This window comes from Anolis carolinensis, unplaced genomic scaffold (genome assembly GCF_035594765.1).
Source record: "Anolis carolinensis isolate JA03-04 unplaced genomic scaffold, rAnoCar3.1.pri scaffold_12, whole genome shotgun sequence".
NCBI lineage: Eukaryota > Metazoa > Chordata > Lepidosauria > Squamata > Dactyloidae > Anolis > Anolis carolinensis.
This window is the reverse complement of record NW_026943823.1, coordinates 1,183,153-1,203,541: the sequence shown is the minus strand read 5'-3', so window position 1 is coordinate 1,203,541 and position 20,389 is coordinate 1,183,153. Positions and strand designations below refer to the sequence as shown.

The 20,389-nt window shown below is 42.9% G+C and overlaps 1 protein-coding gene across 1 annotated transcript in view; it reads right to left on the bottom strand.

Annotated features, from left to right (window-relative positions):
• Positions 1–20,297, bottom strand: part of heph (hephaestin) — a 31,906-nt gene extending 11,609 nt beyond the window's left edge. Inside the window, exons 1-9 of the mRNA XM_062963714.1 lie at positions 17,933–20,297; positions 15,784–15,973; positions 14,241–14,485; positions 12,873–13,085; positions 10,992–11,171; positions 7,069–7,323; positions 6,731–6,899; positions 1,639–1,778; positions 114–245 (exon numbers count right to left, since the gene is read on the bottom strand). Of these exons, the coding sequence (XP_062819784.1) occupies positions 114–245; positions 1,639–1,778; positions 6,731–6,899; positions 7,069–7,323; positions 10,992–11,171; positions 12,873–13,085; positions 14,241–14,485; positions 15,784–15,941 (1,492 nt within the window). The 5' untranslated portion in view covers positions 15,942–15,973; positions 17,933–20,297. The remainder of the gene's footprint in view (positions 1–113; positions 246–1,638; positions 1,779–6,730; positions 6,900–7,068; positions 7,324–10,991; positions 11,172–12,872; positions 13,086–14,240; positions 14,486–15,783; positions 15,974–17,932) is intronic.
• Between the last annotated feature and the right edge of the window lie 92 nt (positions 20,298–20,389).

Below are 20,389 nucleotides of genomic sequence, written 5' to 3'. Positions count from 1 at the left end.
AAAGAAGGGTCAAATTGCATTAACTCTATAGACACACTCAAACTCGTCTTGCATTGACTCTATAGATGCACTCAAACTCGTCTTCCTGAATGCCAATAGGAGTGAGTCCATACCGTCATCGTATGGGGTGCCTTCCCATTCCTTTCCGTAAAACACTCCGTGGGGCTGGACGCTGAAGGGCCAGGAGGCCTTGTTGGCAAAGGTCACCTGGAGCGTGTCTCCCACTTCAGCCTTGATCACCGGTCCTGAAGGAAGGAAGGGAAAAAGAAAAGAGAAACAGATTTACAAGAAGGTGCACACCTCTGTCGCGCGGGTAGAAGAGAGGAGAGCAAAACACACGCAACGCCCTTGCAAGGTAGGCATGTGAATTCCTCCTCTCACGTCCTCCTCCAGCTGTGCAATGAGACAGACTGTTTCCAAGGCAACAATAATAATAATAATAATAATAATAATAATAATAATAATAATAATAATAATAATATAATTATTATAATGCAGCTGGCACAACAAAGCATTGCATGGAAAGTTCCTTGACAAAATCGAAGGAAAAGCTGATAAGGAGAAGACCTTAGAAGCCATCAGAACAAATGCAATTAAATGCAATTGAAGCATTTAATGCAATTAAAGCATTTAATGCAATTAAATGCAATTAAGGCCAAGATCGAAAAATCAGCTGATGACCCCAAATGCAGACTGTGCAAGGCAACCGACGTAACCATGGATCATATCCTCAGCTGCTGTAAGAAAATCGCACAGACAGACTACAAACAGAGGCACAACTTTTGGAACTTATGCCTCAAGTACCACCTCCCAGCAGCAAAGAACTGGTGGGATCACAAACCTGCAAAGTATTGGAAAATGAGCACACAAAGATACTGGAAAAACAGGAAAAACTCAGCCGCTCTCAGGACCTCAAGATTGAACTTCAAAGACTCTGGCCGAAACCAGTGCAGGTGGTCCCGGTGGTGATGGGCACATTGGGTGCCGTGCCAAAAGATCTCAGCCGGCATTTGGAAACAATAATTGACAAAATCACGATCTGCCAACTGCAAAAGGCCACCCTACTGGAATCTGTGCGCATCATCCAAAAATACATCACACAGTCCTAGACACTTGGGAAGTGTTCGACTTGTGATTTTGTGATATTAAATCCAGCATATCTATCTTGTTTGCTGTGTCATAATAATATAATAATAATAATAATAATAATAATAATAATAATAATAATAATAATAATACATCACACAGTCCTAGACACTTGGGAAGTGTTGGACTTGTGATTTTGTGATACGAAATCCAGCATATCTATCTTGTTTGCTGTGTCATAATAAAATAGTAATAGTAATAGTAAAAGTAATAGTAATAATAATAACAACAACAACAACAACAACAACAACAACAACAAAGCACCTCTCCTTCTGGGATCACATCTCTACTTTTTGTACTTTTAGTGGATTGTGCTGTGAACACATGCTCATTAGAACTGTATTTTTCCATACACCGGAGGCACATGCAATGCATTCCTACCTGAGAATGTCTTTCAAACAAAGAACAATGGAAGCAAGAGGCATCCAAGCAACAAATAAGTTTGCAAACATACAAACTCATATGAACGGACCCTTAATTCCGCCACATTACCGAGTATCCCGAGGTGCCTCTCGTCTCCCTTTTGCGCCTTCTCCACTCGGAACGTTTCGTCCGTATATTCAATATACTTGGCTTTCCAATATGTTCCTTTGCTCCGAGAGGAAATCGGCTTGAAGTAAAGCTCAGAGAAGCTGAACAGAAGCAAAAAGATCAGACAACAGTCAAATCTTTCAGTGTTTTGGTTTTTCAAAACATTAAAATAGCTCGACGCATTGGAACTATAGAAGTCATGGTTTTGCAAGGCCTTGACCCTTCTCTGCCAAAGAGGGATGGTGCTCTGCTAAACTACAACTCCCATTGCATTGAGTCAGGGCAGTTATAAAGAGGAATCAAACTGCATTCGTGTGACAGTGCAGATGCACCCCAAGGAGAGGTTGCTGAAGCCGGAGTGCCAACCTGGAATGACAATGCCTTCATAATACCTATTAGTGTCAGGAGTGACTTGAGAAACTGCAAGTCGCTTCTGGGGTGAGAGAATTGGCCGTCTGCAAGGACGTTGCCCAGGGGACACTGTCTGGATGTTTTGATGCTTTACCATCATTGTGGGAGGCTTTCTTCATGTCCTCACACGGAGCTGGAGCTGGCTGAGGGAGCTCATCCGTGCTCTCCCCAGGCTGGATTCAAACCAGCAACCTTCCGATCAGCAGTCCTGCCAGCACAAGGGTTCAACCCACTGTGCCACAGGGGGACTCCAATGATTAATGTTATTGTGATTATTATTATTATTATTATTATTATTATTATTATTATTATTATTATTATTATTATTATGTGTATTATGTTTATTTATACCCTGCCATTGCATTGAGCCATTGCAGTTAAAAAGTGCCTCGTGGAGAGCTGGAGCTGACAGAGGGAGCTCACCCATGCTCTCCCCAGGTTGGATTCGAACCGGCAACCTTCAGGTCAGCAGTCCTGCTGGCACGAGGGTTTAACCCACTAGTGTCACCAGGGGCTCCAATTACTAATGTTATTGTCCTTATTATTATCATGTGTATTATGTTTATTTATACCCTGCCATTGCATTGAGCCATTGCAGTTAAAAAGTGCCTCGTGGGGAGCTGGAGCTGACAGAGGGAGCTCATCCGCACTCTTCCCAGGTTGGATTTGAAGCGGTAACCTTCAGGTCAGCAGTCCTGCCGGCACAAGGGTTCAACCCACTGTGCCACTGGGGGGTTCCAATGATTAATGTTGTTATTGTTGTTGTTGTTGTTATTATTATTATTATTATTATCATGTGTATTATGCTTATTTATACCCTGTTATTGCATTGAGCCATTGCAGTCAAAAAGTGCCTCATGGGACAGCTGGAGCTGATGGAAGGAGCTCACCCGCACTCGTGCCAGCTGAGTCAACATAAGGATACAAAAAACACAGCTGTTTAATAAGTGCGGGGAAATGTGGCCAAGCATTTTGGCAACAGCAGGAGGGAAAGATGCCAGACGGAGGAGGAACTGCAAGGCCGATTCCTTTGCAAGAACGGCGGTGCTTGGTTGGCTTGGTTGCAAAGCCTTTCTCACTCCGTCTTCCAAGAGATCATAAAAGATTCATGGGATGTTTGCTCTTCTTGGCGTTAAGGGAGAGCGCTCTGCCCCGGGGACTCTCCTCCACATTAAAGGAAGGAATTTCATCTGCAGAGTGTTGATCTTCCCTCCCGGCCTCCTTCCGGCTGAATCGCCCACAGTGACTTATTACAACCAATAAACCTTCGCTGCCAAGAAAACAAGGAGGGATTTGCAGGAGGCTACTATTCCTCTGGGCATGTCCACACTGGAGAATGAATGCAGTTTGATGTTGCTTTCACCGCTCAATGCTATGGAATCATTAGAGTTGCAATTAGGTTGATATTAATTATTAGGTTGAACTATCTGCCCATCCAACTATAGGATTTTCTGCCACTACTATTTTGCACTTCATGTACTATTTTGACTGAGAAACTACCTCTCCCATTTTGATATATTCTGCACTTTGGCCCAGATCCTTGTTTTAGTCTCCTGTTTTTAATACTTTATGCTGTATGTTGATTACTATGATGGTTTTATTGATATTGATGTTTTACTGTCGGAATAATTGTTTTATCGTTTTATTGTTGTATGTTTCGGGCTTGGTCCCCATGTAAGCCGCTCCGAGTCTCCACTGGGGAGATGGGGCGGGGTATAAAAATAAAGTTATTATTATTATTATTATTATTATTATTATTATTATTATTATTATTATTACTGAGGAACCAGAGCTCTTTGGCAGAGAAAGATCAAGGCCTTGCAAAACTGCAGCAATAAGTCACAGAAGTTAAAGTGGGGCCAAACTGCAGTCATTCCCCAGTGTAGATGCACCTGTTACCCATCCGGATGCCCACCCAACCTCCATTTCGAGGCTCCCAAAGGTGGCCGATTTCTGCTTCGTAGATTCATCAAGACTGCCATGGATATCTCATCTAACCCCGTTCTGCCTAGCGAGAACCCACAAGTAAAGCATTCCTGAAAGACACACATCCGCTCTGCTTCAAGGCCTCCAAATGGGGACCCATGGCCTATTTCTGACTATGTCTATTGCAGGAGATCTATAGACCCGGATGTGGCACCCCAAAGGCCATCTAGCCCAGCCTTTCAGGAGATTCATAAACCCAGAGTTGGCACCCCAAAAGCCATCTCATCCAGATTTTCAGGAGATTCATAGATCCGGATGTGGCACCCCAAAGGCCATCTAGCCCAGCCTTTCAGGAGATTCATAAACCCAGAGTTGGCACCCCAAAAGCCATCTCATCCAGATTTTCAGGAGATTCATAGATCCGGATGTGGCACCCCAAAGGCCATCTAGCCCAGCCTTTCAGGAGATTCATAAACCCAGAGTTGGCACCCCAAAAGCCATCTCATCCAGATTTTCAGGAGATTCATAGATCCGGATGTGGCACCCCAAAGGCCATCTAGCCCAGCCTTTCAGGAGATTCATAAACCCAGAGTTGGCACCCCAAAAGCCATCTCATCCAGATTTTCAGGAGATTCATAGATCCGGATGTGGCACCCCAAAGGCCATCTAGCCCAGCCTTTCAGGAGATTCATAGACCTGGATGTGGCACCCCAAAAGTCATCTAGTCCAGCCTTTATCGTACTGGAGTCCACAAGATGCCCATCCAACCTTTGTTCCAAGACCTCCAAATAAGGAAAGCATATCATTCTGGAACCTGTTGTGATGATCATGGATTGTTATTTTTAGTTAACATTTTATTTTGTGTAATAATCTGCTTTTATATTGTCATGTATTGTATGTATTATGTATTGTATGTTGTGTATTATTGTTGTAAACCGCCCTGAATCCCTTCTGGGAGATAAGGCAGCATATAAATAAATTATTATTATTATTATTATTATTATTATTATTATTATTATTATTATTATCCTCTGAGGCAGAGTCCATTCCCCTGCTGAACACCTTTTACCCTCAAGACTCTTCCTAATGTTTGGGCGGACTCTCTTTCCTTGCCATCTGAATCCACGGCTTTGTGTGTCAGTCTCTTCCTAATGACATCCCTTTGGATTAATATGTATCTGCCTCCTCGTCTCCAAGGCAAACATGCCCACCAGTTCCCCCTTGCAAGGCTTGCTTTGACTTGCTGCCATGCCTGACTCCATTCCTTTCATTAGGCGTCCTTGACTACATGCATTGTGTGTTCAGCAAAAAGAGTTGTCAGGATCAAGAAACATGGGTTTCTGCAGCATCTCCACCACCTTGTGGCCAATGCGAAATGCGCACCTTATGAGCATCGCTTAAGCCTCGGATTCCAGTATCTCAAATATTGTCCTGGATGCCGCCTTATTTGCCATGGCTCAATGTTATGGGACTATACAGGAGTTGTACTTTTGCCATGCCATTATGTCATTATGTCACCCTTGGCTACTTGCTACACTTTTATTGTGTGCTGTTGTTTTTAATTTGTTGTCATTTGAATGTATTTTATGTCGTTGTATTTTATTGTATACTAGCTTGGGGACCCGGAGGTGCCTGGGTTATTAGTACAGGATATTGAGTTGTTTTGGATATTTAAGAAAGGGCCCATTGCTGCAGAACTGTGGCCGATGGAAGCTGAGACATTATTGCCATTAACAAAATCCAAACTTAAAATTTACTATGGACAAGACACTTGTTTTACTTACCCCTGTCCTCGTTCAAACCTTACCTTAGGAAATTACTAATTTTAACCTTTTTACTTTGTATTTGTACACTTATCTAGGAGTGGGTTATTAGGCCGCAGGTCGGGATGTTTTGTATTTTTACATGGTTTTATTGTATGTATGCGTAAGTGTGTACGTATTATATGTTTTACATGTCTTGATATGGTCAAAAGTGACTAATCAATAAAGAATTGTTGTTGTTGAGTGAAGGTACTGTAAATCCCATCATCCTTGGTCCGTTGTCCCCAAACCGCACCAGGATGCAAAGTGGGTGAAAGGGAGTATGTGTGCCAAGTTTGGTCTTTATCAGTCATTGGTGTGAGTTGCAGTGGTCTCAGGAAGTGAGTGAAGGTACTGTAAATCCCATCATCCTTGGTCCGTTGTCCCTCAAACTGCAGGACTACTAAAGTGGATCTTGGGGGGCATGTGTGCCAAGTTTGGTTATGATGCGTCCCCGAGTCTCCTCAGGGAACTGGGGCAGGATACAAGAAAAAGTTGATGATGATGATGATGATGATGATAATAATAATAATAATAATAATAACAATTGAAGCCTTTAGCCTTCTCTCTCTCAAGTCCAAAGGAAGAATGCTGGGATGATGAGACAAATACATTCAAGACCAATTCTGTGCAAAATTCAACCCGTTGTTTTGCATTTTCCTAAGATGCAAACCTGTTGTTTCCTGTGTGAGGAATGTTTGTTCCCAGTGCAACACAGCCATGTGTGGTTTTTGCATTGAACAAGAACAACGGAAGAACAACAAAACCAGGTTCTGTAATGTGCTGAGCCTTGATTTTTCAAAGACAGCTTCTCACAGCAAGAGGAAACTTGCTCAGATCCTTTGCCCTTTCCCTCAAGAAATTTTTTTTGTCCTTACTTTGGAAACAATTTGTGAAGCCTGGGGTCCTTTTACCTGTTTGGCTCCTGGAGGCTTTTCCCGGTGCTTTGGTCCAGTCCTGAAGGCGCGTAGTTCCATTGCACCTCCTTGGCCGCAATGTAATATTTCCGAAGCTTCCCTTTCAAGGGAGGCTCTGCCTTTGGATAGGAGCAGTTCTTGACTTCGTAGAGAGCTTCCATCCCGGCTGTGAAAGACAACGATCAAAATAAAAGCCCGGTCTGTGAGTTTGGCAGCAAAACCAAAGAGAGAAGAGGAAACCAATTTAATATTTATCTGTTGCAGGTTGTAAATAGTGTTGTGTTTTTAATGTTTGCACCCGAAACACGATCAACGCAAGCAATGGCGGGCCTCACCTTGCAAGTGGTCGTGGACTTCGCAGCTCAGCAGCCACTTCCCTGTGTTGCGGGGGGTCATTTCCGCCGCGACAAAGGTGGCCGGGAAGAGGCTGACCACGTCCGTCCTGTGGCCGCGAAGCACCAGGGTCTGCCCGTGGAAGAAGGCCGTGTGGACGTCCCTCTCGCTGCCCATCCCAAAGAGGTGCCACGAGACGTGGTCTCCGGCACACATGGACAGCTCCGGGAGGCTCCCGAAGGCGAAACCGTTGATGGCTGCGGAGACAAGGAGCAAAGCCTTAACGGATGCAGAAACAAGGCTCAGACCCTTGCTGGATGCAAAAAACAAGGCTCAAGCCCTTACTGGATGCAAAAAACCAAGGATGAAATTCTCAATGGATGCAGAAACAAGGCTCAAACCCTTACTGGATGCAAAAAACCAAGGATGAAATTCTCAATGGATGCAGAAACAAGGCTCAAGCCCTTACTGGATGCAAAAAACCAAGGATGAAATTCTCAATGGATGCAGAAACAAGGCTCAAGCCCTTACTGGATGCAAAAAACCAAGGATGAAATTCTCAATGGATGCAGAAACAAGGCTCAAGCCCTTACTGGATGCAAAAAACCAAGGATGAAATTCTCAATGGATGCAGAAACAAGGCTCAAGCCCTTACTGGATGCAAAAAACCAAGGATGAAATTCTCAATGGATGCAGAAACAAGGCTCAAGCCCTTACTGGATGCAAAAAACCAAGGATGAAATTCTCAATGGATGCAGAAACAAGGCTCAAGCCCTTACTGGATGCAAAAAACCAAGGATGAAATTCTCAATGGATGCAGAAACAAGGCTCAAGCCCTTACTGGATGCAAAAAACCAAGGATGAAATTCTCAATGGATGCAGAAACAAGGCTCAAGCCCTTACTGGATGCAAAAAACCAAGGATGAAATTCTCAATGGATGCAGAAACAAGGCTCAAGCCCTTACTGGATGCAAAAAACCAAGGATGAAATTCTCAATGGATGCAGAAACAAGGCTTAAGCCCTTACTGGATGCAAAAAACCAAGGATGAAATTCTCAATGGATGCAGAAACAAGGCTTAAGCCCTTACTGGATGCAAAAAACCAAGGATGAAATTCTCAATGGATGCAGAAACAAGGCTCAAGCCCTTACTGGATGCAAAAAACCAAGGATGAAATTCTCAATGGATGCAGAAACAAGGCTCAAGCCCTTACTGGATGCAAAAAACCAAGGATGAAATTCTCAATGGATGCAGAAACAAGGCTCAAGCCCTTACTGGATGCAAAAAACCAAGGATGAAATTCTCAATGGATGCAGAAACAAGGCTCAAACCCTTACTGGATGCAAAAAACCAAGGATGAAATTCTCAATGGATGCAGAAACAAGGCTCAAGCCCTTACTGGATGCAAAAAACCAAGGATGAAATTCTCAATGGATGCAGAAACAAGGCTCAAGCCCTTACTGGATGCAAAAAACCAAGGATGAAATTCTCAATGGATGCAGAAACAAGGCTCAAGCCCTTACTGGATGCAAAAAACCAAGGATGAAATTCTCAATGGATGCAGAAACAAGGCTCAAGCCCTTACTGGATGCAAAAAACCAAGGATGAAATTCTCAATGGATGCAGAAACAAGGCTCAAACCCTTACTGGATGCAAAAAACCAAGGATGAAATTCTCAATGGATGCAGAAACAAGGCTCAAGCCCTTACTGGATGCAAAAAACCAAGGATGAAATTCTCAATGGATGCAGAAACAAGGCTCAAGCCCTTACTGGATGCAAAAAACCAAGGATGAAATTCTCAATGGATGCAGAAACAAGGCTTAAGCCCTTACTGGATGCAAAAAACCAAGGATGAAATTCTCAATGGATGCAGAAACAAGGCTCAAGCCCTTACTGGATGCAAAAAACCAAGGATGAAATTCTCAATGGATGCAGAAACAAGGCTCAAACCCTTACTGGATGCAAAAAACCAAGGATGAAATTCTCAATGGATGCAGAAACAAGGCTCAAGCCCTTACTGGATGCAAAAAACCAAGGATGAAATTCTCAATGGATGCAGAAACAAGGCTCAAGCCCTTACTGGATGCAAAAAACCAAGGATGAAATTCTCAATGGATGCAGAAACAAGGCTTAAGCCCTTACTGGATGCAAAAAACCAAGGATGAAATTCTCAATGGATGCAGAAACAAGGCTCAAGCCCTTACTGGATGCAAAAAACCAAGGATGAAATTCTCAATGGATGCAGAAACAAGGCTCAAGCCCTTACTGGATGCAAAAAACCAAGGATGAAATTCTCAATGGATGCAGAAACAAGGCTCAAGCCCTTACTGGATGCAAAAAACCAAGGATGAAATTCTCAATGGATGCAGAAACAAGGCTCAAACCCTTACTGGATGCAAAAAACCAAGGATGAAATTCTCAATGGATGCAGAAACAAGGCTCAAGCCCTTACTGGATGCAAAAAACCAAGGATGAAATTCTCAATGGATGCAGAAACAAGGCTCAAGCCCTTACTGGATGCAAAAAACCAAGGATGAAATTCTCAATGGATGCAGAAACAAGGCTCAAACCCTTACTGGATGCAAAAAACCAAGGATGAAATTCTCAATGGATGCAGAAACAAGGCTCAAGCCCTTACTGGATGCAAAAAACCAAGGATGAAATTCTCAATGGATGCAGAAACAAGGCTCAAACCCTTATCTTTCCTGCTTGCAGGTGACAAAAGTCCCATCCTTTGAACTCTCTCCTCTTTGTGGCCCGGCTGGTTAATAGCCAGCTGCAATAAATCCCCATTGACCAAGAGGTCACGGGATCGAAGCCTGGGTCGGATTGAGCTCCCGACCGTTAATAGCCTAGCTCGCTGTTGACCTAAGCTGCACGAAAGACAGTTGCATCTGTCGAGTAGAAAATTCTAGGTACCGCTTTATGTGGGGAGGTTAATTTAACTAATTTCCGACACCATAAAACTGCCAGCAACGCGTGGAAAGGAATTGATATAGATGATAGGAGAGATAACACCAAGAGCAATCCTTTGAGAGGCCAAAAAGTCCGGTTTATTGTACTCAGCTGAAGACTCTGGAAGTGGAATCTTTTCCAAAGGCAAACCAGAGCCCCGATCAAGGCGTTGACATTGCCTTTTATACATTTTCAGACAAAGAACATGCTTCTACATACATCTCGTCATTAGTACGTCACTTCACATGCTTACATACATGGGCATAAATATGCACGATCAGCATTTTCCTATCTAAGTACTCTAAAAGCCTGTAGCAAATTACAGATAACTATTGCTTGGCTATAGTACATTAATCAGGGGCCTACTCTTGACCTGTCAAAAGTCTGCTCTCCCTCTAATGGAATGTATTAGGAACCAATTCACACTGGAATGTATAGATAACAGGCCCCCCTTCTCCTCCCTGTCCTGCCAGGTTGTACATTTACACAGAATCTAACACAGAGAGAGTCTGATTTTTCTACATCTCACTGCTGCTAATATGCATACAATATATGTGTAAAAATTTATATTTTTTAGTTCCTCATCAGAATGAGGAAGTACTACCATTAAGGACTCGGCGTCACAGTGGATGACGAAGCAGCAGTTCCCTCTGTGGCCGGAATGGGGCATACCCTCGTGAAGCCGGAAAATGTTAAATTGCCTCTGTGTCTGTCTGTGTATATGTCATGTGTCTAATGGCATTGGATGTTTGCCATGTATATGTACATTGTAATTTGTCATGAGGCTCCTTCGGGGTGAGAAGGAAGGGCGGAATATAAATACATAAATTAATTTGTTGTTTTGACTTATCTCCCTTCCCGGCTTCACCTTCCCCACACTTGATTTAATATACCAAGTAGTTTAGCCTGTTGTTGTTGTTGTTGTTGTATCTCGGCCCAATCACCAACGGAAGGGCTGTGGACACTCACCGTGCATCCTGTTGCTCTCTTTGAAGCCCTCGTCCTCCTCGTCCACCGAGTCCGGGTCTCCGCAGAAGGAGGCAACGTTCTCGCGCAAATGCCAGCTCTCGTTCTCGTCGACCACACTGAACATCAGGAAGAAGTCGAGGTCGGCGTCGTGGCGCCTCTGGGAGCGGCTCTTCAGGGTCCCTGAAGGGCGAGAGGAGAGGAGATGGAAAGGCTCCATCACTAGTGGAGTCATGCTGGATTCCCAATTAAATCCATTGTTGTCTGGGTTCTCTGAATGTAGGTGAACTACAACTCCCAACCTCTAAGGTCAATCCCCTCCAAACCTCAGCAGGATTCAAAATTGGGCATGTCAGGTATGTTAATGTGGGATTTGTGTATTGGTAGTGTTTAAATGAAATTTGTGTCTTGCCTGTATTGCATATTGATTGTATCATCCATAGTGTAACATAGTCTGGAAAGAGTTAATTACTAAGAAGCTGTGATGTCCTTGATGTGTGGCTGGAACCAGGGAGTGTCCAGACACAAGTGTGTGTGCATTGCTGATTGCATCAGTTCTGTTATGTTCTGTTCTGAGTTGAGTTGAGTGCTGTCTGCTGAGAGTCAAGTCCTATGTCCATTGTCTGCAAGTCTATTTGTCTTTATTACTGCTTTCAGTAAAACTTGTATATAGTTTTACCATTAGCTCTGATGTCTCTTCATTCTGTGTTCCACTGATTCCATCCAACTACTGCTGCGCTGCAAATTACTCTGACAGGGTATACATGCCAAATTTGTTCAGATCCATTGTTAGTTGGGTTCAGAATGCTCTCTGGATGTGGGTGAATGATAAGTCCCCGATTCTAAGATCAATTCCCTTCAAAGTCCTCCAGTATTTTCAGTTGGCCATTAGTTGTTGTTGTTGTTGTTGTTATGTTTATTTAATATACATGCGCCAAGTTTGGTCCAGATGTGTCATCGTTGGGAGTCACAGTGCACTCTGGAAGTTGGAGCTGTCTTGGAAATGAATTGCTCACAAACATGTAAACTCTGACTATACACACACTGTAATGAAGTACGAATTTTTGGTTTACAGATGATATGTTTAATTGTGTGTTTGTGTTTTAAAAGGGTAAGTATTACAGTTATTGCATCTCAGCACTCAGATGCTGGTTGCCATGGAGAAGTAGGCGGAGCCAACTGACGTTTTGTTGAAGAAGTGCATAGTTTAAAAAAGAGGTCAGTCTGTGCTCTGATGAGGCACAGGGAAGATTGATCCTAGGTTGATGGGATCTAGGAAACTCAATTGTTCTTTTTGAGTCAGTTTAAAATAAGTTTTGTGACCTATTTAATATAGTCTGTGTCCTGGTAAGGAACAGAGAATCTGTGATCGTATATCACAGGGGTGACTGCGGTTTTAAAAGTAGCAGAGAAAGAAGTTCTAACTACTTTAAGTAAAATAAGTGACACTTTAGGGAGTTTGACTCATCTTATTCTAGCATTGTAGCTGTTAATAAAATACCTCTAAGTGAGAACAACATTGTAACCACTAAGCTCTGTGCCTGAATAAACTTGTTCTTGTTTTTCCAACATTGAAGCCTCTGTCGCATATATTATAAACCAAGTTACGTTACCATCTAAAGTGAATAAGTAGAAGAAAGGGGGAAAAGTAAAAGGTCTCCTCCCTGAGTCTTTGGTGGTTGCATCTTTACAAAGTGGTGGCAGCGTTATTAGTTCTTTACAAATTGGTGGTAGCGGTGGGATAAAAAAAATTCCCCTCTGCCTGAAAGAACCTTAGACGTTCATAGCTCATTACACACACACACACAAACACACACACACACACATATGTATATATATGTATTAGATTTTATTCAACCCCTCCTTCATCCCAAATGGACTTACCTTCCCTGCAAACGAGGAGCGGCCCGATGAGCCCGGAGGCAATGTCTCGGGGGGCATTGACGTGGGAGTGGTAGATCCAGGTCAAGCAGGAGGGGTCGCTGGCCGTGGGGCCGTGGTCCTCGGGGACGGTCCAGACGTAGGTGTATCTCCCTCCCGGCGGCACAGCGTCATCCACCTTGAGGTCCTGCGAGGACACATCGGGGTACAGGGACCCTGGGGGGATACGGATGTTGTTTTTGTTTTGGGTTTTGTTCTGGTTTTCCAGCTTGGTTGGGGTTTTATACGAGGGTTATCCAGAAAGTAGATTACGTTTTGGAATTTAAAATGAACAAAGTATAGGAGAAAACATTTACCATATGCAGTTGAAAGCCAGACCCAAATACGACATCTCAGCATAGTCGCCATTCAAATCTAGGCACTTATCATAGCAATGAATGAGCTTGGCAACTCCTTCCCCACAAAACTCTGCCACTTGCATCCTCAACCAGCCAGTCACCCCTTCCCATAGCTGTGCATCGTTGTCAAAATGCTGCATTGATGACGCAAGCGGCAGAGTTTTGTGGGGAAGGAGTTGCCAAGCTCATTCATCGCTATGATAAGTGCTTAGAATTGAATGGCGACTATGATGAGAAGTTGTATTTAGGTGTGGCTTTCATCTGCATATGGTAGATGTTTTCTCCTATACATTGCTCATTTTTAATTCCAAAATGTAATTTACTTTCTGGATAACCCTTGTATATTGACTACCTTTTCTGATTACTTGTTGGATTTTACCTTCCTTATTCCTTTGGGTGATTTTCCCCTTCTTCTTCAATAAACTGTTTTACTACTACTTTTGGATTCCTGGTTGGTGCTAAGGGCAAGGTGAACTCTAGCTGGGGTGCAACAACCCTAGGCAACATGGATAGTTTATAATATGCCTTGTTTGGGGCTGGGCTTTAGCACAACTGGTAAACCACCAGCAGTAATAAGATCTACCACCTGAAAGGTGGCCGGTTTGAAGCCCGGTCGGGGTGAGCACCTGACTGTCAAGCCCAGCTCACTGTTTACCTAAGCAGTTCGAAAACAGCTTAGAGCTGTAATTAGGGAAATTAGGTACCATTAATTACGCAGGGAAAATATTTTTCGACACCATAAAAGGAAAGAAATACCGGTGTCATCATCATCATCATCATCATCATCATCATCATCATTGACACAAAGACATAGTATGACACAGCAAATGAGATCTATACGCTGGATTTTGTATCACAATTATAAATAATAATAATCATTATTATTATTATTATTATTATTATTATTGAATCTGAGTCATGCAGCAAAGAATAATGATGATAATGATAATAATAACAATAACAATGCAGCTACCTTCGGAGTCCTTCTTGTAGAAGACTCCGTGCGGGTGGATGGAGAATGGTCGTCGGGCAAAGTTTTTCAGGTGGACGGAGACGGTGTCCCCAACTTCGGCCCGAATGACGGGGCCAAGGAAGCCCAGCCAGGGCGGTTTGGGCACCTCGGATGCGTAAGTGGCGTCCGAATATTGCCGATAGACGGATTTCCTGTAGACGCTGCCGATTCTGTCCCGGGAACGCTGGAGGAACCGGGAGGCTGCGCTGGGAAACAAGGAGAAACAAAATTTGATCCAATTTAAAAGTGGAAATTAGGAAAGGAGAAAGGCCTGATGGGTTCCATATACAAGAGATTAGTGGGAAAACAATATAAATGGAAACAAACATTCACTGAGATATGGAAATAGGACCTGAATAGTAACGGGTTATATTGTATACTTTTATACTGTACTAGCTGTGTCCGGCCACACATTGCTGTGGCTTATGGGAATCCTTTGTTGGCTAGGTGGAATAGCAGTGAATAGCCTTGCAGTCTCAAAGCCTGGCCGATTCCTTCTTTTGGGAATCCTTGTTTGGTGAGCTGGAATACCCTTCTGACCGGCAGCCAGGGGGAAAAATAGCTCTTCCTTATCCTCTAATTTGGACTATATTTTTCTAGGGTTTTTTTGTTTTTGTTTGAAAGACATAGATTGGATGACTATGTCTTTTGTGGCCAAGTTTGGTGTGATTTGGTTCAGTGATTTTGTTGTTTACTCAGTCCTACAAACGTACATTACATTTTTATACAGTAGAGTCTCGCTTATCCAACCTTTACTTATCCAACATTCTGTATTATCCAATGCAGTTGGCTGTTTAGTAGTTAATGTTTTTGCAGTCAATGTTTTCAATACATTGAGATGTTTTGGTGCTAAATTCATAAATACGGTAATTACTACATAACGTTACCATGTATTGAATTGCATTTCCTGTCAATTTGTTCTAAAACATGATGTTTTGGTGCTTAATTTGTAAAATCATACATAATTTGATGTTTTAATAGGTTTTCCCTTAATCCCTCCTTATTATTCAACATTTTCGTTTATCCAACGTCCTCCTGGCCCGTTTATGTTGGATAAGTGAGACTCTACTGTATATAGATTGGTGTCTCTGTATGCGAATGTCCCATGTTCTAAGCATTAATACGCCACTAATATTAGGCGACAGTGCTCATCATGTGGCAGTGGCCTCCCCTCCAAGCATTATCCTGGGTCAGCCCTGCTTAGCTTGCAAAGATCCGCTGCCTTCAAGGCATTTTGATCCAATATAGGCTCTTCTCAACAAACAGCCTCGTCTTAGTTTCTTTTTATCAAAGGGAGAGAGTCCTAAGTCCAAAAGAACGGAACTGCACTTTTTTATGGCACCGTTTGCAGGGAAGAGGTGAATCCATTAAAATCCCATTTAGGTCCATAGATTGAGTCTACAGCGCATTCCTTAGCCATGTCAGTGGCCTACTGTCCACATTGCAGAACAATGACTATTCCAGTTCACTCTTCTCTGTTTGCAAAGCGAGGAATGAGACTTACTCATCGCCTGCAACGCTTTGCCCGGTGGCTCCGTTCTTCCCGACCGGTGCGTAGTTCCACTCCTCTTCATGGATCCCCAAATAGTAGGCTCTGCTGGACCCGTCGCCAAAGACAATGCCAGCAAAATGGACCAAGGCCACGGCCTGCAAGATCCGCATCCCAGCCTTTCGGAAAGCCTGCTCTCCGGGAACTGCCATGTTCGGAAACAAAAGGAACCACAACATGGAACATGTGCCACTGCCTTAACTTGAGACAGATCTTGGCTCCATTTGGGTCAATATGGTCAGCTTTTGGGTGCATCTGCACTGCAGAGTTAATGCAGTTTTGGCACCACTTGGACTGCCATCACTCAGTGCAATGGGATCACAAGAATTATAGTTTTGTACGTCTCTGCCGAACCACAACTTCCAAGCATCCCTTAGCATAATAATAATAATAATAATAATAATAATAATAATAATAATAATAATAATAATAAACCGGCGGTGATGGGCACATTGGGTGCCATGCCAAAAGATCTCAGCCGGCATTTGGAAACAATAGACACTGACAAAATTATGATCTGCCAACTGGAAAAGGCCACCCGACTGGGATCTGTGCGCATAATCAGAAAATACATCACACAGTCCTAGACACTTGGGAAGTGTTCGACTTGTGATTTTGTGATACGAAATCCAGCATATCTATCTTGTTTGCTGTGTCATAATAAAATAATAATAATAATAATAATAATAATAATAATAATAATAATAACAATAACAACTTTATTTTTGTACCCTGCCTCCATCTCTCTGACAGGACGGAGGGCGGCTCACACAGTGACAAGCCCAGTCAACATAGTTAAAATATAAAATATGAATTGAGCCGTGGCAGTTCAAAGTGGTGCCAAACTGCATTAAAGCTATCGTGTGGATGCACCCTTTCCCAATCCAATGTTCCCACTGCGCGATGGAAGTTCAAGTAATGCCAATTTGTATTATTTCTACAGTACGGATGCACCCTTTCCCAATCCAATCCAATCCAATGTTCTCATTGAGTCACTCAAGTTCAAGTGGAGTCAAACTGCATTATATCTACAGTACGGATGCGCCCTTTCCCAATTCAATCCAACATTCCCACTGAGCAATGCAAGTTCAAGTGGTGCCAAACTGGATTAAATCTACAATGCGGATGCATCCTTTCCAAATCCAACACTCCCATTGAGCAATGGAAATTCAAAGTGGTGCCGAACTGGATTAAATCTACAGTGCGGATGCATCTTTTCCCAATACAATCCAACACTGCCACTGAGCAATGCAAGTTCAAGTGGTGCCGAACTGGATTAAATCTACAGTGCGGATACATCCTTTCCAAATCCAACACTCCCATTGAGCAATGGAAATTCAAAGTGGTACCAAACCGAATTAAATCTACTGTGCAGATGGACTCTCTGACTGGTGGCCATATTGCACTTCACTTCTTAAAATAGGGCTCTTAAGACAACAACAACAACAACACTAACAACATTTGACTGGTTTCCTGCATCTCCTCAAGGCTTGAAATGAGTTACAACATATTTAAAATACATAGAAAGGCCACTGAAACAGAGATGTTAATAGATAGAAACCTAAGATTAAAACACACGAAACCATTCATACCAATAAAACGTACAATTAAATTCATTGTTTACTTTCACTGCACCGAAGTTACACTTCAACATGAAGCCAAGAGTTACTTTCTTGGTTAATAAGTAGCACTTGCTTAAAGTTACATGTAAAGGTTACTTGATGTAATAATAAGTTACATTCTGTTGTATGTGTTTCATTGTTAATAGTAAGTAACCGAAAATCGCTATTTGTTACACCAAGAAAGCAATTCTTTATCCACTTGTTGCAGGTTTTTTGGAAACCACCATATAGTGCAGTTAGAACTGAATTATACAGTCAGTGACCCATCGGCTGGGATCTAGACTGCTGTATAATCCAGATTACATGCTTTGAACTGGATTGTCTGAGTCTACACTGCCACACAATCTGGATTTTATATCTCAGTTTCGATCCAGCTATTATAGAACGTAGCATGAGCCACACTGAACTGCGTTATATGTGTCTACACTGCTTTAGGCGGCAGTGTCGGAGAAAATACTAAACACACTGAACGGATTCCTTACTTTGATGAAGATGAAGAGAGAGAAGCGTTGGAAGAGCATCCGAGTGAAAGTCTGTCCGTCCGGTCTTTAAAGCCCCAAAGGAACGCAATGGAGCCAAAGCAAAAGGGCAAAGTCTAGGCCATAAAAGACGTCGATGACTGGATGCCCGAGTTGCAGAACGGCAGCCAAGTGGGAGATAAGATACATATTTCTGCAGGGAGGACGTCACCGGGATCGATGGGACACGTCCCTCTGGACCGCTTTGGTTTCGCTTTGGGGCTGTAAATGCCAAGGCGAGGCTGGGCACAGCCTTTCATAGAATCATGGATTCGTAGAGTTGCCCATCTAGTCCAACACCCCTTCTTCCAAGCAGGAAAAGCACCATCAAAGCACCCCTGACAGATGGCCACCCAGCCTCTGTTTAAAAGCCTCCAAGGAAGGAGCGTTCCACCAGACTCCGAGGCAGAGAGTTCCACTGCTGAACAGCTCTTCTTACAGTCAGGAGGTTCTTACTAATTTTAAAGTGGAATCCCCTCCCCTGGCATTTGAACCCATGTCTCCGGGAATCCCTAAAGAGGCCCCAAACAACTTTTAAAAGGCACCAAATAATAATAATAATAATAATAATAATAATAATAATAATAATAATAAAGCTGATAAGGAGAAGACCTGGCTCTGGCTCACGAATGGGACCCTGAAGAAGGAGACAGAAGGCCTGATCCTTGCAGCCCAGGAGCAAGCCATCAGATCAAAAGCAATTAATAATAATAATAATAATAGAAGACCTGGCTCTGGCCCACGAATGGGACCCTGAAGAAGGAGACAGAAGGCCTGATCCTTGCAGCCCAGGAGCAAGACATCAGGACAAAGGCAATTAATAATAATAATAATAGAAGACCTGGCTCTGGCCCACGAATGGGACCCTGAAGAAGGAGACAGAAGGCCTGATCCTTGCAGCCCAGGAGCAAGCCATCAAGACAAAGGCAATTAATAATAATAATAATAATAATAATAATAATAATAATAATAATAGAAGACCTGGCTCTGGCTCATGAATGGGACCCTGAAGAAGGAGACAGAAGGCCTGATCCTTGCAGCCCAGGAGCAAGACATCAGGACAAAGGCAATTAATAATAATAATAATAATAATAATAATAGAAGACCTGGCTCTGGCTCACGAATGGGACCCTGAAGAAGGAGACAGAAGGCCTGATCCTTGCAGCCCAGGAGCAAGCCATCAAGACAAAGGCAATTAATAATAATAATAATAATAATAATAGAAGACCTGGCTCTGGCCCACGAATGGGACCCTGAAGAAGGAGACAGAAGGCCTGATCCTTGCAGCCCAGGAGCAAGCCATCAAGACAAAGGCAATTAATAATAATAATAATAATAATAATAATAATAGAAGACCTGGCTCTGGCTCACGAATGGGACCCTGAAGAAGGAGACAGAAGGCCTGATCCTTGCAGCCCAGGAGCAAGACATCAGAACAAAGGCAATTCAGGCCAAGATCGAAAAATCAGCTGATGACCCAAAATGCAGACTGTGCAAGGAAACCGACGAAACCATGGATCATATCCTCAGCTGCTGTAAGAAAATCACACAGACAGACTACAAACAGAGGCACAACTGTGTGGCCCAAATGATTCATTGGAACTTATGCCTCAAGTCCCACCTGCCAGCAGCAAAGAACTGGTGGGATCGCAAACCTGCAAAAGTCTTGGAAAATGAGCACGCAAAGATACTGTGGGACTTCCGAATCCAGACTGACAAAGTTCTGAACACAACGCACCAGACATCACAGTTGTGGAAAAGAAAAAGGTTTGGTTCATGGATGTTGCCATCCATGTCGCATTGACGAAAAACAACAGGAAAAACTCAGCCGCTATCAGGACCTCAAGACTGAACTTCAAAGACTCTGGCAGAAACCAGTGCAGGTGGTCCCGGTGGTGATGGGCACACTGGGTGCCGTGCCAAAAGATCTCAGCCGGCATTTGGAAACAATAGACATTGACAAAATTACGATCTGCCAACTGCAAAAGGCCACCCTACTGGGATCTGCGTGCATCATCCGAAAATACATCACACAGTCCTAGACACTTGGGAAGTGTTCGACTTGTGATTTTGTGATATGAAATCCAGCATGTTTATCTTGTTTGCTGTGACATAATAAAATAATAATAATTATAATAATAATAATACTTTATTTATATTCCGCCCTAGCTCCCGAATGGGACTCAGGGCGGTTTCCAATCATAAAAACAACACATACATTACATAGCAACATAATAACACATTATTATACCATTTCAGCTTGATGCAACTTTAGCAAACTACAGATACCCAAACTGTAGATCTTTACTTTTTTTTGGGGGGGGGGGGGAGTGGTGTTTGATAACATTATTATTATTATTATTATTTTATTATGACAATAAAATAAAATAAAAATAATAATAATGTTATCAAACACCACTC